Source organism: Achroia grisella, unplaced genomic scaffold (assembly GCF_030625045.1).
Source record: "Achroia grisella isolate CSIRO2021 unplaced genomic scaffold, CSIRO_AGI_Agris_v1 utg918, whole genome shotgun sequence".
Classification (NCBI taxonomy): domain Eukaryota; kingdom Metazoa; phylum Arthropoda; class Insecta; order Lepidoptera; family Pyralidae; genus Achroia; species Achroia grisella.
This window is the reverse complement of record NW_026713067.1, coordinates 554315-580768: the sequence shown is the minus strand read 5'-3', so window position 1 is coordinate 580768 and position 26454 is coordinate 554315. Positions and strand designations below refer to the sequence as shown.

The 26454-nt window shown below is 31.9% G+C and overlaps 2 protein-coding genes and 2 non-coding genes across 7 annotated transcripts in view; all 4 read right to left on the bottom strand.

The window, feature by feature from the left end:
* Positions 1-437: 437 nt before the first annotated feature.
* On the bottom strand, positions 438-5479 carry LOC131854012 (torso-like protein). Its single transcript, XM_059205135.1, has 5 exons — positions 5215-5479; positions 4143-4361; positions 1867-2161; positions 1182-1310; positions 438-747 (listed from the first exon to the last, which is right to left on the bottom strand). The coding sequence occupies exons 1-5, from the start codon at positions 5322-5324 to the stop codon at positions 487-489; spliced, it is 1014 nt and encodes a 337-aa protein (XP_059061118.1). The 5' UTR covers positions 5325-5479; the 3' UTR covers positions 438-486.
* Positions 5480-8185: 2706 nt separating this feature from the next.
* The window catches only part of LOC131854002 (torso-like protein), a 52857-nt gene continuing 34588 nt past the window's right edge, over positions 8186-26454 (bottom strand). Inside the window, exons 2-8 of one of the 4 annotated variants that reach the window (XM_059205125.1) lie at positions 16708-16829; positions 15850-16074; positions 14948-15070; positions 13637-13811; positions 11624-11758; positions 10242-10376; positions 8186-9456 (exon numbers count right to left, since the gene is read on the bottom strand). In XM_059205125.1, coding sequence (XP_059061108.1) covers positions 9196-9456; positions 10242-10376; positions 11624-11758; positions 13637-13811; positions 14948-15070; positions 15850-16074; positions 16708-16811 — 1158 coding nt within the window. In that variant the 5' untranslated portion in view covers positions 16812-16829 and the 3' untranslated portion in view covers positions 8186-9195. The remainder of the gene's footprint in view (positions 9457-10241; positions 10377-11623; positions 11759-13636; positions 13812-14947; positions 15071-15849; positions 16075-16707; positions 16830-26454) is intronic. The other 3 variants (XM_059205123.1, XM_059205122.1, XM_059205124.1) reach the window with 3 other exon arrangements.
* Trnad-guc (transfer RNA aspartic acid (anticodon GUC)) lies at positions 16966-17037 on the bottom strand. The gene has a single exon. It is a non-coding gene; the product is annotated as a tRNA-Asp (tRNA).
* Positions 17375-17490, bottom strand: Trnal-caa (transfer RNA leucine (anticodon CAA)). The gene is made up of 2 exons: positions 17453-17490; positions 17375-17419 (listed from the first exon to the last, which is right to left on the bottom strand). It is a non-coding gene; the product is annotated as a tRNA-Leu (tRNA).

Below are 26454 nucleotides of genomic sequence, written 5' to 3'. Positions count from 1 at the left end.
CTGTTATTGTGATAATGTGTTGCCAACTAACAAAACACATTTTGTTGCAGGAAAAAATCGCAGTGATTATTATATTAATAGATCTATCAATTTTATACTTGAATTTTGAATGATTCACGTATATTTTTTTATTTAGTAATCTTTAGTATAACATGGTTGCTAGTGACATTATGCTAGAACTTTGCTTTTATAATAATAATATTAGTTGTAATTAATATGTTACTAATTTATATCACACAAATACAAAAAGATGGTGAATATAGCTATGATAAGTTAAATTTTGCCACCGGTATTCCATACTCATTGTTGTTAAAACTAAAACACCCAATTTACAGAGCTACTGTTGTTTCTTTGAAATGAAAAAAATAACTCTAAAAAGAGGCAATTATTTTTTATTAATTAACTAAAGTAAGTTTATTTTTATGAATAGAGAGTTAGTTAATTTGCTATTAATTTACTTTATTATCTCACTTTTAATTTAAATGCCTAAGCATTAACCTCCCACAATTGGAGATCATTTTCCACTAACTCAGCGTAAAGATTCCCTTTACGCCGGTCTCTGAATAACGGTCTTAAAGTCTTAAGACTCAGTCCCAATAGGGCTCCGTTGTCGAGAAACTGATTGAGTTTAGAAGTTAACTTAGGGCTGTACTGCAATCGCAGTAGACTCGGCCTCGAATATAAATACTGACTGTCGCGGAGATTGCGTCGCGCCCAGTCTTCTACTGTCTTGTTACCGCTCGCTATCTGTGAATATAAAGTTGTTATTGCAATAATTGGAATAATAAACGAATAACAATAAGATTTAATATACATTTTTACCAGAGGGAGTCTTTGTACAATGTCATGTGTAGTATCTCTGTCTCACCTATTTTAGTCACTAATTTATTTTTTAAGATGTGTTTCGGTTGAACGGGATATAGTTCGGGTGTACAGGATATTATATTAATTACAGGATATCTTTGTCCTCCTGAATACCGAATTTCGTTTATACCATGCTCTTTATGATACAAGCGACACATCTTACTAAGAGGTGGGCTGAAGCTTATTTTTTATTCGAATTATATAAAAATAATTTAAGTCCAGAGTTTAACTGCCACTATGCTGATTAAAGGACTCGTCGCAATCTGGTCCCACAACCTGCAAGTCTATGTTAATTATGATAAGTTAAATATTCAAACCTTGATATCGCCAACTTGAGTCAAGAAGATTGAAGAGAAATAGATTCGTAGATTACTTGATCCCGTGTGACGTGCATTGCGTATCTTAGCCTTCAGAATGTTGAACCAATTTCTCTTATATTTGAACACCTGAAAAAAATTTACGTGTAACATGGAGTTTAAAGAGCTAAAATTTGGAATGTATTTTTGTTTTATAACGTAAGAAACCAATAATAAAATATTTTTGTAAATTATGAAGGTAAAGGAGAAAAATTAAACAGCTAGTAATCGTAATTAAATCATAAAAGATTTGATTCATGGTTAATTTTGCTGCTCATTTTTTAAAGTAATTATTAGGATTATTAAACCACGATCTTTAAAGAGTAGTTTAGATGTTTGACGTATCTATATGATTTGCGTATGGTATCGTAACATCTAATCAAATGAACCAATTATGAGGGAGTTGATTTTGTTTAAGAGCTGACGTGATCTAGATGATTATTATCTACGATTTATTAAATTTTATTATTTATTATTATAATTGTTAGTATATCTATATATAATAAGTATTTGTCTTTAATTCCTTACTCCGCAATCCTCGTAAGCGGTTTTATTGTATTTATACCTTTCCTTTTATAAACAATTTAAAAGAAATATTTAATTACATAATGCAAATATTATGTTATATCTATCTTTATTTTTATACCTGATAAATGAAGTTGCCAGTAACGTAAGAATCAATATAGTGCGTCCCATAACTCTTCATGAATTTCCTAACTTTAATTGGATCTCTAAAGTCCAATTCATCTATAGCCGTTTCGACGTAGTCCTTTATTGTTACTTGTGACAAATCGTCAAGTTTGACGGACTTATGTATTTTAGTCAGCTTGATAAGGACGTAGCAACAGTTGTCGCCTTTTCCGTCGTATATGATGCCCAAAGTGCGCAGCATCTCGTCAAATATCCAGTCCCCCATGAAAGCTTTCCATGGCTTGTCTGTTCTGTAACAAATATTACGAATTGAGGAGAAAACACGTCTGTATCAACATTTCAGGCTGCAGAGAGGGGATTCTAAGGTGACTTGTGGGTCCTAGGTAGGGTTCATGATTTCTCGAGCTTTTCAATCAGTCTCGAGAATTCTCGAGGTTAATTTCTCGTCTTCTCGGGTTGTCTCGGGTTGTCTCATCTACATTTACATACGTTTGGTTTATTTTTTGTTCTTGTCAAAAAACTCAGTGGTTTCATTTGATACGAAAACCACAGCATTTTTTGTTAAATATTAATTATAAAATTTAACTATAAAATTAATTATAAAACTTTTATTGAGTAGGTATATTTAAAAACATTATACATATTATGAATAAGCAAATTTTTTTTTAAATACTGTAATATATTAGGTTCTTAAATATGAAATTAGCGTTTTGTCGTACTGGCCACTTTGATCTTAAATATCTCCTCTTTGGTTAGAAATTTCAATTTCAAATTTATACGGATTCACTCATGCATTTGTTTTTCGAAAACCGTAATACATGTGCATTTTTTCTTTGGGTCATCACAAAATGGAAAACTTAAAATATCGCGTTATTTAAGAGTACGAGTTCCGCCGTGGCACGGGGTGGTGCTGCAGAAACGGCTCGTGATGTGTATAGTGGTGGTGTCCAAAAGAAAACACAATGCATTGTTGGTTGCAACGTTTTCGTTCTGAAATTTAGCAAAACAATCCCCGTGGGCGGCCGGAATCCAAGGTTGGTAATTATGATAGCAGATCCATCGCAAACCACGTCAGAGTTAGTTTCAGGTTGCGGTGTTAGTGATAAAACTGTATTAATCCACTTATAGCAAATTGGGAGAAAAAGCTTAAAAGGTCTTGAATTGAGTAGACACGACAAACGCGCATAGACTGCTGCGTTACATTAGTCAACCGGCATAATAATAAAGGGATTTTAAATCGAACCTGTGATGATGTGGATCTTGTAATATAATGGAAACGCTCATCGCAATGGCTGAACCGCAGCAATTGAGAAACCATAATGGAAAAGCTCAACTTCAATCGTCATCATTAACAACGCTAGACCACACACTGCACAACTGACATTATATTCTATTGTAATGTCTAAGACTTAAATTGCTCTCTTGCTCCAACAGATTACCATTTCTTTCGAAATTTGGATAACTGATTGGGAAAAAATTCAAATCCGATGAGGCAGTCCAAAGTACAAAGATTTTATTGATATGTCCAAATGTTCCCGTTCAAATGTTTTTTTCACAAAGGGATCAATGAAGTACCTATGAGATGGCAAAAGTGCATAAATAGCAATGGTACATATAGTATACATATACAATAGTTTGATTAAATAAACATATTATATTTTGAAAAAAAAATACTGGTTACAAAACACCACTTTCATATGTTAGCTAATATTATTCAGACTTATATTTATAATGACAGCATTTTTGGCTGGTTATTTAGAAAAAATCTACCTTAAATTCAAAAATAGTTTCTCATGAAAGAAAACTAAATCTTGTATTATTGTTGCCACGCAATACAACAAACGTCAATTTAATTTCTATATATGTACTTAATCTCGAGTTCTCGACTTTTCTCGACCAACAGAACCCAAGGATTGTGTCACTTAGACTAGAATGAACCCTAGTCCTAGGGGACCCTTTAGTTTTTGATGTCCATTGCTATCTAACAGTACTTGTTAGGAGGTGATTAGTAGTAATGGTATGTAATATTCTCTTATCTTTCGGAATGGGAACTAGCAGTGTACCATATCAGGTTGATTGAACGCGGTAACGTGTGTCCCCATCATCATCATCATCGTGAAATTTAGCGCCTGTGGTAAAGGTATACACTGGTATACCATTCCCATTACAAATAGAAATACACTTGACAATCTTCACGACACTAGACCACGTCATATTAAAATAAATTGAATTTGCCACATTAAAGTAAGTCACTTGTCATTAAATACTCACCCTTCAATTTTAAAGTTACTAAAATACGTGTCTAACAAGTTTTCGAATGTTTCACACAGCAATATGTCCATTTGAGATGAAGCTTCGTTGTTGTCTTCTGAGCTGGTAGCATTTGTGAATACTCTAATATTCTTCTCGCTAAATGGTACAGTTGGCTCTTGTTTCTCATCTTCATAATCAGCTGACACCACTTGTGTCACTTGAGATAGATCGCCGTAACTGGAAAGAGTTAAATTTCCCTTTTTTTTTATTTATCAGAATATATTTTATTTATTTTATAATATACAAAAATAATTTATTTTTACATCATTATCATCATCATCATCGCAGCCCGAAAGACGTCTACTACTAGACATATGCCTCCCCCAAAGATCTCCACGACGATCGGTCCTGCGCTGCTCGCATCCAATGCCTTCCAGCGATCTTGACCAGATCGTTTCGTACTTAAATTGTATGTACCTACCTAGACTTTTGTAAGTAATATTTAGACCCCACAAAAGATTACTATTGTAATTTATGTTTTTATATGTAAATTTAATATAATCTTATGTTTTTGTATGTAAATTTTCCTACATTAAATTTCTTTTAGAAAAAGTGACTTCTTAGGTAACATTCATACAATACATATTACTACATAATAATATGTGAGTAGTGTTATAATTTTTAAACAGTTTGGTATCTTAACATTATAGTACAATACTACTATAGTAGAAATACCTAAGTATATTGTTACGTGCAATTTCTTTACAGCTCTATTACTTCTTATACATGTTATAAATTATATTTCAATAGATCAAACTATAATAGCACATTTGAAGATATTGATTTGTAGATCTTGACCATAATTTACTAATATAGTTCTCAGTTTCATTTTATGTGAAAACAAATTTCTTCGTAATTATAGCTGCATTAATAACAATTTGTCACAATTCGATGGGTGTCACTGCGCATGTTAGCAATTTGCACTATATCTACATACAGATACATATAGTATCACAGCTATCAGACTATCTTGTTCCTCTCCATTTATCTATACACACATTAAACAACTATACATAAAACAAGAACATACTTTGCAAATACGTCGATCGCATTTCCAATATTGAGTCCGTATCCTAAATCACTTTTCTCGCTCACGCACACATCACAACTGAATATCAGAAAGAGAGAAAACAACAACATATTAAAACTTTAAAGTAATAAATTAAATTGTGTATGATTTACCGCTTGCGTGCGTCGCGTGGACTGATACTTTTTAACATTTTGCTAGCGTTAACCTCCAGTAAACATTATGAACTTGACCTAAGAGATTAGTTCGTATATAGTTATATACATATAAGTAGTTACTCATCGAAATAAATGACACTTTGTGTTTCAATTCCAGTTATTCCTGGTATATTATTTTATTATTATTGTATAAACAGAAACCTTTTTATTCAAAAAGATATGACCATTAAACCAAATGCCTATACCACCTATACTTAGTTTTTAACCAGTTCTTTTTTTGTTGAGATTTTTTATGTAAATTGAATAGCAATCAAGTTGACGGATTAGCAGCAACCGTCGCCAATATAGGAACAGCTTCTCGTACATCGGGTTATCAAGTGATACATCATGCGTTGCCATTCCGAAAGACTTAAGATGTTATGTCTCCGTATCTTGACTTACCTATACTTCTATATATAACCTTTCAACAGAAGAACAGCTTATAAAACAAGATGCTTCGCGGATGACGATGACGTTATACAAAGTGGTTTTAAAAGAAAATATCAAAAGACAATTAAAATGTATTTGGAAGGGGTTTTAATTATTATGAATAAGTGAATGTTTGTAAATTTTGAGTCACGTATTTTAAAAATAAAACAATTCTTATCTAGAAATGATCAACAAACTCATCACGTACATGAATAAAAAAAACCTAATTGAAATGCTTAGGAATGCAAACTATAACTATGTTATGTTACTTAGAAGTTATTACTTATATACAATATAGAAACAGATTTTTATCACAGCAGAATTTGTCAATTAATATTTGAAATTGAAATCAAGGCCTTCAGTGTCATTCGAACGCCCTTCCGATAACCCACGACTCTATATGTGAATTACCTTATCTTATAACGACTAAACAGAGAAGTTTATTTGCGTACTGAATTATAATGTACTCCTATTAAGATATGTTTATTAATATATAATAAAATCGAGTCGTGCCAATGCATTAAAAGTAATAATAAATGATAGAAAAAAGAGATATGCTTTTAGACGTTTAATATTGCAGAGCGCAATGACAGAAGGGTATATAAAAACAATAGTAAATTATAATATTCATATATAATATAAATAAGAATTTTTAAAATAAAAAGTCTTTTCGTTGGTATATGTTAAGGCACTGATTTTTAAGCTATCTGTATCCACTAGTCTTCACTGCTATCTATCCCCTAAGGCGGTAAAACAAGGATTTCTTTCATCGCTTTTCTATGAAAGTATTGTCTAAATGAAACTACCTATTTTTAATATGGATAATGCAATAGTGCATCGACTAGCGCTAACGGTAAGAGCAGGTGCACATGTGGAGATAGAAAGATGATGAATTCAGGTCAATTATCACATCGTGGCGAATTCATCAGGAAATACGATTAATTCTGGAACCATTTAAAGTATTTTAAAGGTTGATCTGACATGGTATATTGCAAGAAATAGGGCCACTAGTTTTTGTTACAATCCTTGTATCTATTTATTGAGCATATTCATAGATCAGCCAGTTACAATAATAATAATAACCCGATTTACACAGTGCCATCTATTATTAGGCCAAGCAGAAAAAAATATATTTTAATGTAAACATGTAGATATCTAGGTACATAGAAATTAGACCAAACCAGACCGTTACAACAATCATACTTATAATACAAATGTTGGCATTTTGTGAGTGATCGAAGCCGCGAACATCGAAAGTAAAACGAGGTGCTAAACCGATAGACTACCGACGTCGTCAACAGAGTGGTATTCTTTTATATAGGTATAGATTAGTATGACTCGTTAGAAAACTTAAAGTTGAATGACATTACTATCAGACTAAAATGTGGTTTACATTATGATAAAATTACAAGATTTACAATTCAGCCAACGACCTCGTTTCGCGTGATAATCTCTTGTAGACATCAGCATACTCATGTTAATGCATGATTTTTTTATGAATGTCTTGAAACTCTTACCTATCTGCATTTTGTTTAAAGAGGGGAAGGGAACTGGTGACCCCATTGCTAACAATGTACTTACTAGCAGTGTACGTACTCTGTGGAAGCTATTGTGTTTAATTCCTGACGAATATGTCGCGATGGGCTAACTGACCTGACCTGACCTCTTGCTAATATTATCATCATCCACTGACGGAAGCGACTTCATTTTATACTACCTATAGATATTACTATATATAGTAGTATTTGTAGCTAATAATCAGTAAAATATTTGTATCTTATAAACGCTATAGACGCTATCTATAGGTGGTAATCAAACGTCAAATAAAACGTTTATACAACGCCATCTGTTGTGTATCGTAGTAACTAAATAATATTAGACGGTTTTTCATTGATTCATTAATTGTGAATTAATGACAACTCTTTATTAATAATACAAATAATTTTTAGTGTTAATGTTAGTGTTATTTATTACAATAATAGAGTAGTTTATTAATCTAATTATGAATCCCGGACGTACGTTCCGGTGTGATCGGAAACTAACTGGGCTAGGAACCTTGTGGTGAGTTTTGGGGAATTGCTATAAAATGGTACCCATTTAACAAAATAATAGCTATGATAACTTTGTCCTAATTCCTTAAGACGTATAAACGTAAAACTTTATCACACAAATTTCGCCCCACCACGATTTTACAATTTTTATTTATATGTAAAGAAAGAATGAGAAATGGGCCAACTATTATTAGATGGACGATAATCTATATTCGTCATAGAACAATTCCTTCTGCTGTACAGTCGTAAAAAGGTAACTTAGTTTTGGATAAAATAAAAAATAAACACCATCAGTCGTAAACATTTATTATCACTTACTCGTATAAAGTTTTCGAAAAATATTTACATCAATGTAAATGCATTCTGACATTGATCCCTTGTTGTATTGTAAATATAACTGAACAACTAATATTGCACTTTGATTTGTTTAATAAATCACATTATAATCTAGTAAGCCATAATTCTTTTCTTTAATTGTATAAAGCAGATTACTACAAGTCGTTATGAGCTACCTGTATGTAAAATATTAGTGGGATCAAATTAGTTTAGGGAAACGATCACTATAGCCACGCATATATTATCTTACGTATGTAAAATTTACAAGTGTAATACGGCCTAATGATTTTAACAAATACACAAGAACCTTCGAAATTTGATAAATATTATATTTGAATCTGTGGAATATCAGAAAAAATATAAATTAAAAATATTATTTGTAGAGTTTAAGGCACTGTTCGTATTATAATACTATTTACAAAAATATTACTATATTTACCTATCTACGCCTACATAAGTAGTTCGTTTTCACTGTTAACACTTAACTATGATCACATTTTGTTCTCTAATATTACTTTGTAAAATTATCAAATTGTAACTGATAAAGGACCCACTGACCATTTTTATACCATCACCGTAGTCATCACAGTCCTGCTGCAGTGTTGTACATTTTTCAATATCTCAATTGTACTTAAAACTAAATTTCAATCATCATATGCAATTGTTAATATTTTTAATTGTAAAAATAAATTTGACATTTTCAATAAGCCTAGTAAAAAAGTTTTCATTTATTACTGGCAACATATTTTTCAAAATAATTAATCTCGAAATATGAAAAAATAGTTTTTATTAATCGAATACATTGATTTGAAATAAGTAGCTAATCAATATGCTCAATTAAATACTCAATCGGTATGTGTTTATTCTAGAATTACCTCAAGCCAAACTATCGCTGGCAACTCATTTTGTAACTATTTTTTTTTTCTAAATTTAGGTACGCTAATGTATTCTATAAGTTTGTATTCCTTGTATCACATATTGCTCTCCCACAGTTTTAAATAATTATCTATGACTTCTTCGAACCACTTCTTTTTCTTAACATCCTTAAAAGCAGGCGATAATGTCTTTAATTCTAATTGTAATAAGGCTTCGTTTCCTAATAAAGTATCGAGGTTTCGCAGTAGAGCTGGTTCTCCGTGCAATTTCAGGAGGCTCGGGTACGAGAAGATGTAGTAATGGACTTTTAAACGCTTCATCGCCCAGTTTTCAACGGTTTTGTTGCCGCTTGCGACCTGTGAAACATAATTTAACATTTTAGTGTTAAATAATATATTTTTTAGTAAGAATGTCAAAATGAAGTTGTATCCAATAATTGATGTGCCAAGTAACTCTAAAGCGAAATCCTAATGTCTACAAATGAGTTGTTATATATTTAAAAAAAACGAGTATTAAAAATAAGAACTGTTCAGTAACTTCAATCATAGTATCATAGTATCAAGTACTTAGTTGCTATCATGCTGACAATGAACATGTAGTGAATGAATAAGTGATTATGTGAATGTATGAAGCATAGATTTTAGGGTAATAATTTTACATATGCAGTTCATAATACACTTTAACTTATAATATAAAATTTTGTAAAACTTTAAATCTTGCAAAACATTCCAACATTTATGTACTTCTACACTTTAGTCACAAGTGTCTATATGTATGTATGTATAGGTATATACTTACTTGAATAAATAGCTTATCAGTAGTATTTAAATTTGACTCTCCAACAACGTTTAAGAAGTCATATTTTTTGGTTATATGTTCACATTACATAAAAAATAGTTTAGCCGTGTCCGGGTTAATTAGTGTTGTACATATTTTTAAATATTAATATCAAAAGGTATATATAATAATAATAATCGTCTTTATTTGTCTCGAACAAAAATTAATATAATTTTATATACTTTTCAAATTATTTCAATTACGTACGTACTACCTATATAAGGCGAGCACAATAGTTCTATACAGGTCGCAGTGCTGCAAGTAAAACCTCAATAAAAAAGTACTATCTATAAGTTAGTGTTACCTTTATTTGACCGATATGCTTTGCATGCCAAGGCGAGAAGTACCCTTCCAACTCCTTGGCAGTTATTTCAGCGACGCCTTTGCTTTTTAATCTCTCTTTGATCATAGAGTATGCGGTTCTAGAGAACACAAACACCTGGTGAGAGCATAGACAACATTCATGGTTTTATTTTTTTATATGTGTGTACAATAATCAGGTGTTGTGTCCTCCCGAGATGTGTCACAAAGTTGGACTGTTATTAAAAACTTCTTTGCTAATTTCTGCATAAAATTAAGAAGTAATGCTCTCTTTGTCAATGGTATACTTACCATAGACTATCATAAACATCACTATTGGTCACATTACGATTTCACAGTTGGTCAATGTTATTTGAAACATAGTGGTTACTTGCTCAGTGGTATGGTTAATTCTTAATTGGAATTACTGAGCAAATATACTAGTGAACCGGCCAACCAACAAATTTATCGCGTTTGTAGAGCTTTAGAAAAATTAGCATATATTTTTACAAAATGCTGAATGCCTCTAGAAAGAGAAACGGAAGAATGAAGTGGAAATGTTATAATGATCTGAATAATGGATCCAATGATGTGAATGATTTTAAATGATATTTTATGTCCGTATTAGAAAGAAGTTTTTGAGCATGACCATTGTAGAATAACATTGATTTTAATGATAATGTATAATAAGATGAAATGGCGATGCTTAATACGGCCTGATTCTAAATGTCGTTGAAACAGAAATTTATGTAAATGTATGAATGATGATGGATGAATTGTTATGATATATATATTATGAGACGTAATACATGCCTATGCCATAAATAACATTTATAGTGTTTGCCTTCTAATAGAAAATGGTAAGCATTATATTCTGAAATACAAGGTGTATTCTAATATAATTTAGTTGTAACTTTACATTTTAATTAGAAATGTACCTACTAATTCATTACAGTAAAAATATTAAATATACACGAACTGGTTGAGTAACTGAATAAGAGAGTAAATCTACAACTGATTTACACTCTTATTCAGTTATGATTAGAGCAGACCAGATCCTACAAACAGTACTCGTTCACGAGTATGATGGATTCAGTCATCACTGTGCTTGACCATATTTTAGGGAGCCAAATGATCCAGCCCACCATACTTTCACATGTCTGGTTATTTTAGTGAGTATGACTACTCAAGACGTTTGACCACGTCATGTACGGTAGGTAAAAAAAGTTAATACAAAAAATTTGACGTTCATAAGCGTCTAAAATGTCCTGACGATATGAATAAATGATTTTTTTATTTAATTTGATTCGTATTTAGTATTACTTGTATATGGGTTTGCGTCTCACAATACAAATTGTAGTTAGAATCAGGCCGACCAGTCCAAACCTTGATAGCTCCAATATGTTCAGCGTAAAACGGCGAGAAAAAGTTGTTTATCTCAGCGGGCGGTAGCTCGCTCACGCCACCTGACTTCACTCGCTCTTTTATCCTGGCGTATACGCCTCGGGAGAACACGAATACCTGGTAACATTATAATATTAATTTATGTAATAATTAATCCATACGACTTAATAATATAGTAAATGCAAAATTGTGTCAATCTGTTTTTTACAGCGGATCTTACCAGAATAATAATAAAACTAACAAGTTTCAATATTATTAGAAGTAAGAATTTGAAAATATATTTAAAATTTTTATACATAATGGATCACGTGATCGAGAAATTTGTAAATAAAATTTAAAATAATTTCTCATTTTTATCACTTGGGGAGATTTGTTCAAGTTCATAAATATTTCATTTTTATCTTGGTATACGACTAGTACCACTACTATGTAGTAATATTGTATACGAATGTTTATTCCAGAGATATATAAAATTACATATATAAATAATAAATATGCAAAATCTATGCCATTCGAATAATGGCATATTTGAATGGCATCGAAGTTACATAAAAAAATATTGGTGGATACGTATACGCTACTAAATTGACATTTTATGATTTAATTATTCTCTTATCGTTACCAAAGGAATCCATTATACCTTTATGTAATATTGATCAATTAATCACTACTACCTACCTACCTTCATTCTCATTTCTTTGAATCGAGACAGCGAGCCGTAATAAAAAAAAGTATTTTTTTATATCGAAACAACAAACAATAGTGCATTCGTTTTCTTGTATTTCTACTCGCAGGCAGGATATAAAAAACGTGACACAAAAAGCAATTGTCGAGTAACTGAATACAGCCATATCGCGTTTTAGCCTTTGTTTAGAAAACTAAGAGGTGTGGATTAAAACACGGCGCACGTTTCGCCCGGTATGTTCCCGGCCGTGTCCGGTCACGTGATTAGTGACGTCATACGGCTGCAGTGTCCGGTGATCACTAGACTATTGATAAGCTAGCTAAGTTTGAGCAATTTATCGAAAGAAGGCATAAGATGATCTCATAAGATAATGTAAAAAAATATACTTCCAACTGTAGTATCAAAATATTTTTATTTAACTGCCTCTGTTGTCTAGCGGTTAAGCACACCGCTTCCGATGGTCGCGGATTCGATTCCTCGCACGGTACAAACATTTGTATTCATGAGTCTGATTGTTTGTATAGGTCTGGGTGTTTTCTATATATATTACGTATGTATTTACTGGAAAAAAAATATCTAAGTATTTGTATCAGTTGCCTTCCACCCGTAACACAAGCTCTGCTTACCGTGGGACTAGATGGCGTGGTGTTAATTGTCCAGAGTTATTTATTTATATAGTTGTTTACACATATATTAATTGTTATGTTCTAAATAACGGGTTTTAAGTGGTAGTGTGCACACTGTGCACTTACGCATTCAGAGGAGCTATTCTTGGTTTTAGTTGACTTGTCATGTTATTAGGTAACTTTGTACCTAAGTTCATCACTTCAAGAAATATTAAACTATGTCAAGTGGATTCAATAACAAGAAAGATGATTTAAACATGTTAAATTCTAACACAAAAATGCGCCATATATGGCGCATTTACTGTAATATTACCGATGTTACTATCACATCAGTAATATTGGTAGATAGGGGGGATTGTTAGTAATGAGGATTAATAATCCGATTGCTAGCAATGATCTATCTCGGGTTGAACTCCACGCGCTTTCTCCTCGAAACCATCATGATAAATTCCTAGTGAATTTGTTACCATGGCCTAACTGACCTCACCTCACAATTGCTGCACAATTGCTTTATCATCCATAAAAAATATTGGTAGATATTAATTACTACCACAAAAGCAGAGTAACTTTTAATTTAGGCATATTTATCATTTCTTTAAGTCCCATAGTAGAAGATTAATTTAGTTTGGGAGTAGTTAAGATTGTTTATTATTATGAATTAGTAATCCAAGGGAATTTCCTCACCTGATATAATGAATTACCCGTCACATATGAAGCAATGTAATGCGACCCATATTTCCTAATGAAGTCCGCGATAGACACGGTGTCGCCTATAGCGGAATCCTTAATCGCATCGAAAACAACGTCCTCCACACCAATATTTGATGGGAGATCGCTCAGTTTGGCTGTTTCACGGAATCTGAAATTAATATATTAATATAGCGTTAATATATACTTGTTAATTGAATCTTTGAAGAGGTTTAATATAGAACATTTTTCTTTTCATCTTATAGATAGGTCACCAATTGTTTTAGTACAACTTTTAATTTTATTTAGCAGTTAAAATAGTATGAATTATGTTACAACATTTTTAGACCGTAATTAAAAGTTTCTATTGATTTTTTTATTAAATAATATTTGTGTGTGTGATTGAATAGAGATACATGTATTATTAATTATATAAATTATTTCCTGACAATTTTATTATTCATGACAATTTTAAACTCATTAAAGTGCCGTTGAATACAGTAAGCATTCGACTTGCTTGTATTGAAACTTACTTTATATTGACTTTTTCGTAGAGTAGCTATAATAATGAAATCTAATATCCTTGTCACACAGCATATAATTGACATTGAATTCCATACAAGTGAAATCATGGAACGTAATTATACTCGTAGATAATAATTTCTTTATGTATTAGAAGGTAACCGTCGCTTTTATACATGAACAGCACTACGAACTTCTTATTACCATGATATCATTTATGCGTTGCTATTTCAGAGGACTAAGATGACCTCTGGTATGGCAACGAAGGGGGGTATAGAGGACCACTGACTCCATTGCTAGCACTGTACAAGTTAGCTTAAACCCCAGGCGGTTTTCCATGGAAATCATGGTGAATAATTATTGGAAAACTTGTTATGATTGACAATTTGCTGGCGGGGTACCATTGGAGGATGATAAGTTGACCCTTATCATCCTCCAATGAGAGGTGGGTAGGTGGGTGGTGCTCCGGCGGGTGCACCACATCATAATCATACATAAAAAACACAAACAACAAACAAGCAACTCGGCATCCAATATTTATCGGGGTTTTCAAGAATAGGGTATATTAAGGTTTCTTAAGGGTCGGCAACGTGCATCTGACACCCCTGGTGTTTCAGGCATCCATAGGCTACAGTAAACGTTTACCATCAGATGGGCCGTAAGTTTGTTTGCCACCTACGTAAGTATAAAAAAAATATATAGTTGAGACTGAGGTGCCATGCAGATGATTTTTTACAGTGTACCTCTGGTATGATTATATAAAGTTGTGAAAAGAATTATATTTACCTAGAAACTCTAACCAGTACGTAACAATGGTCACCGTTGATAAATGAAGAATTGATACCCAGGTTCCTCGCCATGATGTCAGTCGGCCAGCCGGCCGTGAATGCACGCCATGGACGCTCCAATCTGTAAAGTTTGAGAATACACGTCTATGATAAATCTAGTCGACAAATTGTTCTTTGTAATTCACAGGGGAGTTATCTCGAAGAGATTCAGATGTAGCTGGCGTCATATGGAATGAATGCAGAACGTATATTTTATCGTTTCTATAAATGGATTATCGTCCATTCGTTAAGTCGCTATCAACCAAATCAAGTAAGGCTGCATTTTATTAATATCACTAACGTTATAATAAGTAATATTCTTTTCTTTACCTTTGGTTATTACAAGCCATTACCGATCCTAAACAAGTGTGTTTGAATAGAATCTTCGAATCCTCTCATGTATTTAAATAGAATTAATTAAATTAGGCCTTAGGGAAATAGGTAATTAGTAAAATATTTGTCGTATAGAAACTAAACTACCACCTATGTTTGCTGATAATGAGAATGTTACACATAGCTTACCCTTAAACCATTTTGCCATATTGCTATTAAAAATAGGGAATGGTGATAGAAGGGTTAAAATTTAGGGTTGTCTGTATTTTATTAATGCTACATTATAAAAAAAAGGTAAAAAAAGAAAGGGGGTAGACAACCCTTATCATTTAGGGGTATGAAAAATAGATAGCAGCCGATTCTCAGACCTTACTAAATATGCATATAAAATTTTATAAAAATCGGTCAAACCATTTCGGAGGAGTATGGTAACTAACACTGTGACTTTATTGAATGATTTTTATGAAGAGATAAAAGTGATTTTTATCAAAGAAAATTATATTTATTAACAAAAGGATTATAATATACCTTTCAAAGGTGAAATCCCTGAAATACGCCTGAAGCAATTGCTTCAGGTTATCGCAGAATTCCATGTGGAAGTCACCGTCGAAGATGGTCTTCGCCTGGCGCGGCTTGGGCGCCACCGCGAACTGTTCCACGTTGCGGAACACGCTGACGGTAGGCTCTCTGAACACCCAGCCTTCGGTGTCATTGCGAGGCACCACTCGCATGCATATACTGAGGTAACCATATCTAGGGATAAAGATTACAGTGAAAAAGTTGATAGAAATAGAAATACTTCTCTAAAATATTGCCAATTGTTACAATGTCTACAAGCAATACCACCACTGTAGGAACAGGCCGACCAATCATTTAGTTAAGACGTACGCAAGTTGGTCGACATATACCTGGTTGACAGTTCGGTTTATTGTATTGTATTAATAAGGAAAACAAAAAAATTAAACACCTTTTATAAAATTGCGCATATATATTATAATATATTTTTTAATTATATATAAAATTAAATCGCTACCCTGTATTTGACACACAGCATATACGCTTTTATTTATTGTTAAAGTCTGTAGGTATATGTACTGAGAATAGATTCATATTGTCTTTAATATTATTCGACTATAGTCTTACTCAATGTTAAATTACTTAGGGTCGAATTTCGAACGGCCATTGATTATTATAATTTAGCGTAATCATTACATGTAGTTTTATCCTTACCTTTACTGGGCCCATAACCTTTTGGAAATATACCTATTTAGAGATATACGCAAATGTATAAACCATTATCAGTATAATATTTTATCTATTAAGTTAATCTCTAATTTCCAAAACAAATACTTAGTTGAAAAAAAAAACATGATGAAGATTAATTACCTCATAAATATGTTAATTGCCTTGCCGACGCCGAGCTCGGAGTCGAGTGTGGTGGCGACGCGGCACAGTGCTACCACCAACAGCACTGTGTGCACCCGCACCATCACACAGGTACCGGCTACCTGACCACAACGAGAAATTCCCATAAAAACATTGAAAACTTAAAATAACTTACAAAACTAAGTGATAATCAATACAAATATAACTAAATAATTAATATCTAAGAAAATATTACATAAAAAAACCAACAAAAAGAGTCTCCCCGGCGGGGAATCGAACCCCGGTCTCCCGCGTGACAGGCGGGGATACTTACCACTATACTACCGAGGACTACATGTTACATACTGAAATTATGGTATACTATCTGTATTTACGCCTTTATAAATACTTTGTTTTTTTATGAGATACCTAGTGAAATGTAATTGCATTCACTACGACGTCGACAATTGTCAATGTATCGGGCTACCCTATCTGAGATAATAGTCGTGACGGTATATTATTTAAAAAAAAAACAATTATAGTCTTATTCCTATTTATAAGATGGTTAATTAAAAATAACAGTAATGTTAAATTGATATTTGTATCGTATTAATACAAATTGATACAAAAACGTATAAACACTAGGCATTAAAAATTATTATTATGTGAAAATAAAATTAAAAAGTTTTGTCAGAAGTGGGATTCGAACCCACGCCCTCAGAGAGGACCAGAACAGCTCATACCCGTTTGACGGGCAAGGTAGTACCTTGAGTCTGGCGCCTTAGACCGCTCGGCCATCCTGACAGTTGACATAGTGCTCGAAATAAGCAGACACATTCAATGTGTATGTTTTCTAAAACTGCCAATAGATGGCGTTAGGCTATGCTAATGTAGAGTTAATATCAGACATGGTTTGCTTATCAGCAAATCATATACATATGTTTGTTATGGATTATGTTCTTATTGTCTAGTGTCATTTTTATTTAAATAGAAACAATAAATATAGAAAAAGAGGTATCTTTCTTAAAGTATAAGTATACGGTTGCCACTGTTTATTTTTAGTTACAACCAATTTCCAACAGCATTTGGTTTTCAATTTAGTTGCATTTGTTGAACGACAGTATTCACAAAATTAAACAAATATTCGTAAAGCGAACATTTAGAAATATTTTCGGGCATTTAATACTAAATTGTAATAAATGACCAGTGACCGTACCGTAAGTATAAAAATAATAAAAAATAATTTTCCCTTTGAGCTTCTTCCGTTTAGTTTAGTTTTATAAATAATACTGGCATTCTGATTGTTCTAGGTATCACAATGCCTGTATTATTTATAATATAGGAAGTAATATTATATTAGATAAGTAGAGCCGCCACAGTCATTGTAGAGTCCTAATGCTGCTCTATAACCCTGGCACGGCCTATTTTGTTATACCATATAATTTTGGTGTTTCACCTGCTTCTCTTCGCGATTGAATTGAATGATATGTGTGGAGTTTTTTTTTAAATAATTCATTTAAATTACACTTGCTTGCATCACTACACAACTAATTACACTACAAATATTAGTAGTAAATCCAATCAATACATTATTTATTAGCCACATTTTCATACACGTGATATTACATATGCATTTAGAAGCATATATAATTTTATTGCCATGTTACAATGAGAAAATTAACAAGTGTAGGTATCATTAAGATAACAGTGGTGTGGTACCGACATGCTATATAAATATTAGAATTTAATTTATTCTATACTAAGAGTATATTTAGACGATCTTGTTTACAATTAAATATAGATATTAATGTCTTTATCATATTATGCACACTTCTATTGCACTAGATTATTCATAAACAAGCAAATATACATTTACATATTATATCTATATATTTCTCACAAATCTTTATTAAGGATCATAGGTCAGGTTAAAGTTGTTACAACATACTTGCATTAATTACATTATATCTTACAATTTCATTACAAAATATCTAAATAAAAAACAATTTAATATTTTATCAGGATGCATATATATCATGAGGATGGGTTTCAAGTAAAATACGATTAAAAAATTACGATGATTAGATTATATATTAATAATATTTAAATAAATATAGATAGTTATATTGTATATGCAAATTAATTAGTAACCTAGTATCTTCATTATAAGTACCATTTGCCATTTTGTATCCATTGCTTGATTTATATCACGCATACAGTCTATTCATTCTAACGCCCACAATAGCCACTGAATATCTCCATCAAAAATAGGGTTGCATTACATTACAGTAACTAGGTTACTATTACAAATAGACAATTAATAGAACAACAAGCTACCAAGCTAATTAATCTAAGCTCCAATCAAATAAACTCAATCAACGACCCGACACGTTATGAATTATGAACCCTTGGCCCAGTTCGGAAACAACTGATTTACGTCAATTGTTATCGCGAATTGCATTTGCTTGCAATTTTAAGACACGCTATTAAGTGCATCTTCAGTTTACGCTGTCGTGTTACAGTGATGGCGACCTATTGTAACATAACATTGATAAAGATTACATAAGACTGAATTTTTTTTACTATTCTAATGCTGTCGGCTGTAATTGTAAACTATAATAATATTGATATGGAGTGGACGTCAAAATATCATGGTTAGATCCACGAATAAATAACAATTATGTAAACTGTGACGATGTTAGTATGGGACTAATACAACCGAGTAAATTCTATTAAGACACTCATAATAATTTCCTTTAATCTATAAAAAGAAACCGATACACAATACAGTAATTAAAATAATATTTTCATTAATATCAAATTAATTGTCTTACTGCCTCTATTATATAACTTAGTACTAGTAGGTACCTACAAACGATACAAGCTCTGCTTATGGTAGGGTTCACATTGTAAAGTTTTGACCTAACAGCCCGTGTCTATGACGATTTAATTAAATGCACGAATCAAACGGCATTGTCGACACGGGCCGTGCGGGCTGAACCTGAAATGTGTACCCCAAACATTTCATATCTTAGTTTAAGTATATAAAGATCTAGCCGATTTGGGTTAGAGGTTAAAAATGTATGACTTGGGTAAGTGACAATAAATGATAATTTGATGGCTCTATCTATTTTTTTTTATATAGCAATCTTAAAATGTATTATTTGTCAAAGTAACAAATAAATTAAGAATGACCTATTAAAAAATTAAGTAAGTACTTACCTACATACCTAGTTTAAATTTATAATCAAGTATTCGTAATAAATGTTATGTCACTATTACTAAATTGTCTATTGTATCTACGAAAACATTTTGCACCATACTTAGTTTAGATGGTTATATAAGTGTCAAATGTAGGCACAAAAAATTATAATTATGTAGGTAGTTGTATGGTAATGCAGTATCAAGGGCGGTGAAAGTTAAATTTAGAAGCGAATGTTCTAAAGTAAGTTCTAAGTAGGTAATAGATTAAATTATCTAAAAGATCTTGGCCTGTTTAGAACTGCACTAGCAAACTCCTAACAGATTTGGCTGTCTGAGTCTCTACCACACGATGGACCCGGCTCCCGGCTGGTGAATTCATGGAATGAAAGTTCAAATACAAAATCAAAAATCATTTATTCATGTAGGACATTTTAGCCGCTTATGAACGTCAAGTTTTTACATTATAATATTTATGTTTTTCCCCTATCATCCAGTTCGGTATATAGATCCAATTGAGAAGAACTGCCAAGAAACTCAATTCAATTACTTTTTTTAAAAGCTAGGTTATTTACAATGTATATGTATTTATATAGGTGTCTAAGTCTAACATTAAATGAAAATCCCGTGCATGAACAACTATTGCCATGCACGCTCGTCATTCAAGTAATCGTTTAGTGAGTAAAGGGCTTTGCTCAGTAAATATGATTTAACAGATGTTTTGAATCTATTTAAGGGTAATTCCAATATATCCTTTGGATACCAAAGGATTTATTATAAATTTTTATACCTGTTCCCATAAAAAACCTATTGCCTTTTTCTAAACGATACTTGGGGACAGCAAGCTTGTCTTTAAATCTAGTATTAATATTACGAATATTGCTGTTTTTTGGAAATAAGTCAAGATTTTTATGAACATATAGGATATCTGAATATAAAAATTGAGAAGCAACGATGAGAATATTTGTAAGTAGTGGGTAATAAAGAAATAAGAGCCAACTGACAAATACTGTTATTGGCAGTGTTGCCAGAGAGAAAAAAAATAGAAGAAGTTCGTCTCTCCTAGACTATTTCAAACTTGTTCTACGCAGTTTATGGTTTATAATATGCAATTTCTAAGGACGAGATCGAATTAAGTGGCCGGCCAATCATCTAGATAGCATAATTCAATGAGCATTGACACTAATTCAGAGGCCAAGTGTAGAACAAGGCCGTGTCAAATTAGCATGGAGTTAATCTATAGATAGAAAAAAACCGGCCAAGAACATTTCAATCAGAGACTATCACTAAACAAGACTTCGAAAGACATTTTTATAATAAAACTATTATGAAATCAATCTGTACTCATAATCAAGTCAAAATATTGTCAATAAAAGATGTGTGATCCCTAAGATAAATCAAAATGGTTCGGGATTGGTGTGATATTAATTTCGGGTATTAGATGGTTATCTATTGACGCTAATTTAACTTTATACTCCTGACACGCATTTAGATGATATTTGTCTTAGGTTGCGTAGACATCTTTATAGTAAGAAAAATATTTTGGGAACACTCAGATTTCAAATATTTTTAACCATGAGCTTTCTTTGGATTCTGTACATGGGTATATTTTTTATGGATGTGTAAGATGACAGTGCGTCTGTCTGTCTGTTACATTTTCACAATAGACTAAACGGATCTTTATGAAATTTGACGTGAAGATAGATTGTATCAAGATAATGGAAGTAGACTATGTTTTGTCTTAAAAAAAGCAGACGAAGATGTGGACAACAGCTAATTATCTACATTTTAGGGATTCATTATATAGATAGTAGATTTATAATATAGCTTTTGCTTGCACAATGATATCAACACCGGATCTACATATGTGGCTACAATTTATGCATTTTCTACACGAATATTATAAGTAGATTATGTTTCGGTAATTGTAGCAGCTGTTGATCTCGAGTGCATCTTCGAGTGTGCACTCATACTTCTTTATTTGGATTAAGTAATGTATTTTATGATTAAATTTATTTGAGCACGCATATTTATATTAAATCCAATTTGAATATTGATATTAAGCGGCATAATAATTTTAAAGTCTTATAATTAATATTAAAGTTAGGTATAAACACTAGCCTTTGTTTGGCACCTACTGAACAGATCGTGATGAATTTCGCTTGAAAGTAGAGTGTATAAAAAAGATATCCATACGCCATTTTTTATGTTTTAGTAAATTACAGTTATTTATAGCATATTGGTATTGTTATAATTATACCTTGTTACTTTAACAGTCGTTTTTGAAATAGGAAAAAATTAATTTATGTATTCATTCACTAGTAAACAATAGATTATTATATACTGTTTTAAATTTGACGCAGTTATTATTTATACGTATAATTAGTAAACCCGTGATCATGGTGGTTGAAACACAGCCGTAATGTCGGGAACTCGGCAAATAAATATAAAACGTGGGAAGATAGTGATTTTTAGTAATTATACGTATAATAGAATATTAATTTCATCATCTATATTACTTATTTATTTTTTTAAATGACTACAGTACGCGTTTGTTGCTATGTATATTTAAATTATTATTTTTATATAGCATCGATGTGCATTATTGGTTAGTACTTCTAGCCGTCATAGTATATAGTCTGTTCAGTTCTGGGTTAGATATCTTTGTGTGATATGATGAGAGGATATTAAGAAACCACTCCTTACTGACAACATCAGTTGCATTCAAGCATTTGCATTCTTGCAGCCGCCGTACACTATTTATAGCCTAACCACACGGCTACAACAAACGGATTCACTCGTGCGCATACGTCAGGCCGATAGCAAAAAACTCTAGTGGATTTTCCCGATTTAATATATTTTATGAACAAAAAATATGGCAACATGATTGTTACATCACGTTTTTGATTTACATAAGTGTAAATTAGTGTTTAATGGAAATAACAGGTTTTTATAGATAATATAATTTATATAAAAGACGAGTCTATTGAATTGAGGCTACTGGAGAGGATTTTTAAACCATACGATGTACCTTGAGGTATACTCAGTCAAGTAACCATTGCTAAGTTAAGTAAATTAAATACCAACTTTACAGGGTTATTGAATTGCATTACTAAATAGAAATCTGATTCTGAACATAATCAAGAGATACAAAGATCTGGGTGTCTTCAAATCCTAATTCGGGCTGTGTTATGTACTACAACTACAATAGCGTGAGTATGTGCTATATTGATTATGTGTATGAATGTTATGATAAATTAAATACTGTTAAAAAAATATTATATGTTACACATTTACAGCTTGGTAGGGCAATAGTATAGTATAGTATATTAGGGTACTAAATAGAAATAAAAAATACTATTCGATATTTCAATATTATGATTTTTATGTGATCTCTCTTTAATTTTTTTACCTTAATTTAGCAAGTAAATAAAAAAGAAAGCACATTTAAAATAAAAATTATTATTAAACAGTAATACGTTTATTAATATTTATCTTATGCTGTCGTAATTTTATGTATTGTTTGCTTCTTTTGTAAACCGTGCATGTTCACGCTTGGTATAGGATTTAACGCGTTAGCATTTAACTCCTAATTGGATCTTTGAACATGGTTATTTTCAATGGTTATAAAATACATGTATTAATACTATTATGTAGCGTTGATTATTATGACACTTAAATTAAGGGATTTTGTTTACTTTTACATTCTATAGTCAAGTGAGAGTTGAGAGTTCACGCCAGGATCTTTTTTTATATATTTATAGTGTCAGTTGTAGTATTATTAGAATAAGCCTTTTACCGAGTTATTATTTTGTAAAGAAGATTGTAGTGTTTTCAATGTAGATGAATAAGTAAATGGCTCGGAATTCCTATTAGCAGTTGTGTGAGACATTGTAAACATTTCAGATTTATCTTAAAACAACGCAGTACACTGGCCACAGCGGGTAACTATATAAACATCGGATTGAATGTCTTTGCATTTAAATTAACATAGTAACATTTTATGCTAACAAGTTTAGTCATGATGAAGATTTCGTGTAGGTATATTCAATGTTCTTCTTTAGAAACGTAAACGTACCTATATATTAAATCCGTCTTAATGTGTATTAGTTAAGTTTACTAAAACAATTGTTATAAAATATTTAAAAAGTTATAATTTATATTCTCACTCTTAAGATAGTCGTGAGATCAAATTTTACAGAAACTTTGTGTTCTATAAATATATCTAACTTTCCGGTGATGTAAATATCGACGATAACAAAACTAGTCCATAAAACATCAGTCACCTCAATAAAAAACTTGAACCAGTGTCATAAATACTTAGATGCATATTTTTGTCAATACATAACTATTATTATACTTAGATCACCCAGACAACACAAATAATCATACTCGTGAACGCAAATGTTCGTACCGTGCGAGCAATCGAACTGCGACCATTGATAGCAAAGCGTTGTTTAAACCGCTAGACCAACTAGGCCATGTAAACTCTAAATACTTAGTAAACTCCAACAGGACAAAATATTAAATGTGTAATCGAATGGTGTCGAAACTCAGGAGTATGCTACGATATGTTATAATAAAATGACTCACAAACAGATTCCCTTTTTATAGAAGCTGCGATAAAAGAAATAAGAGACTTGAACCTCTTGGTTCAAGCCTTGTTTCTTTTACCTTCTTAGGTATTGAAATAAATGGACAGAGAATACAGTTTATTAGATTAGCTTGAGATATAGCTATATCAAATGAAGACTACACACAGCTGTAAAACCTATCAGACCTCTATTTCAGAAATACAAGTTCAAACATATATTGAGAGCCTGTTTTAAGTTAATGTTTTTGTAATTAAGGATTTCTGATTCCTGCGACACAAGCCTTGAGCTTAGTGCAGGGATTGCTGTTAATTACGCTGTCTTGTCTACAACCATTGATGTAATGTGTACAAATAAATAAATAAATAAATATACGGCCGAAGAAAGCTGAATTGTTATAACTTGAAAAACCTTAAAAATATTCTTTTAGATTCTTAAATTTCAAAGATTCATTCTATTTCATATATTTATCGAGATACAAAGTTGTAATTTGTTATGTATTTAACCAATTTTCAGCGTTCTATCTCAATAAATATGAATTATGAATTTTTGAAATAGTTTTTAGCTGCGGTGTGGTGTTTTTCCGTTAGGACAATTCTGCATCCTTCCATCGATATGGACTATCTATATATTTATTTCAAACCGCCATGAACACAATATCATGAATGTGAAATCGAATGGTGTCGAAACTCAGGTTTATGCTATGGTATGTTATAATACAATGAGTCACAGATTCCCTTACGTGGTTAGTAATTTTGCAATGCAATAAATATAATAAGTATGGTCTTCGCAACATATAGGTGACATACATTATATTGGTTCTTGTATATGAAGTATACCACTTTTAGCAAATATGTGAACACCATTGATTTGAGCTTCCTAGTTAGTAAAATTAAGAAATAAACGCAAGTTGTGATGGTATATAGAAATTTAATAATAATAATAATCTCTGGATAAATCTCTGGCCAAAGCTTGTGTTATGGGTACTAGATAACTGATACATATACATAAATATTTTTTTTGTAAATACATACATATTATACATAGAAAACACCCAGACCGATACAAACAACCATACTCATGAATACAAATGTTTGTGCCGTGCGAGGAATCGAACCCGCGACCATCGGACGTAAAGCGGTGTGCTAGACCGCTAGACCACCGAGATCGTAAATGTATTCAATATACTATATACAAATTCTGCTTAATCTATACCAAAATTAGTAACGGGATAATGGAATACTGCTGCCGTTTGCGCTAACGGTTTATGCTGGCGGGACTCCAGTGGATGATGAACATGAGGTCAGGTCAGTTAGCCTATCGTGACAAATTAACCAGGATTTATCACGTTGGTTTCCAGGAGAAACCACATGGTGGTCAATATGACATGGTACACTACTAGCAATGGGGTCATCAGTCCACATTACTAACAAATCCCTTTTCCCCTAGTGACTCACTTTTAGCAACTTTGTTTGATCAAAGAACCAAACCTTTGATTTTAACTTACAATTTAATGGACTTAAGTAAAAATTTAAGTAACAAATAAAATTTATATACAAAAAAAGGAAAATAAAAGCTGACGTATTGAAACTGTACTACGGTATTCATTTACTAGCTGATGGGTCGTATGCTTATTGCCACCATAATACTATGTATAAGGTTAAATTAATATAATTTCCAAAATAATGTACCTATTCGTATATGTACAATAATAAAAAACCGTGAATAAAATAGTAACGATAAAAGAAATAGGAGTAATTGAGAATATCGTCTTTTTAAGTCAGTTGAAAATATATAACTGTGGACTATTAGCACAGAGCCATCTAGTTCCACGGTAAGAAGAGCTTGTTATGGGTAGGTACTAGACAACTGATAAATAAAATCTGTAGTATGTCTTTGTGTCATATCGAGCCTAGACTCAGATGACATCGATTGACCATTACGAAATATATTTATAATGTTTGTAAACAAGTAA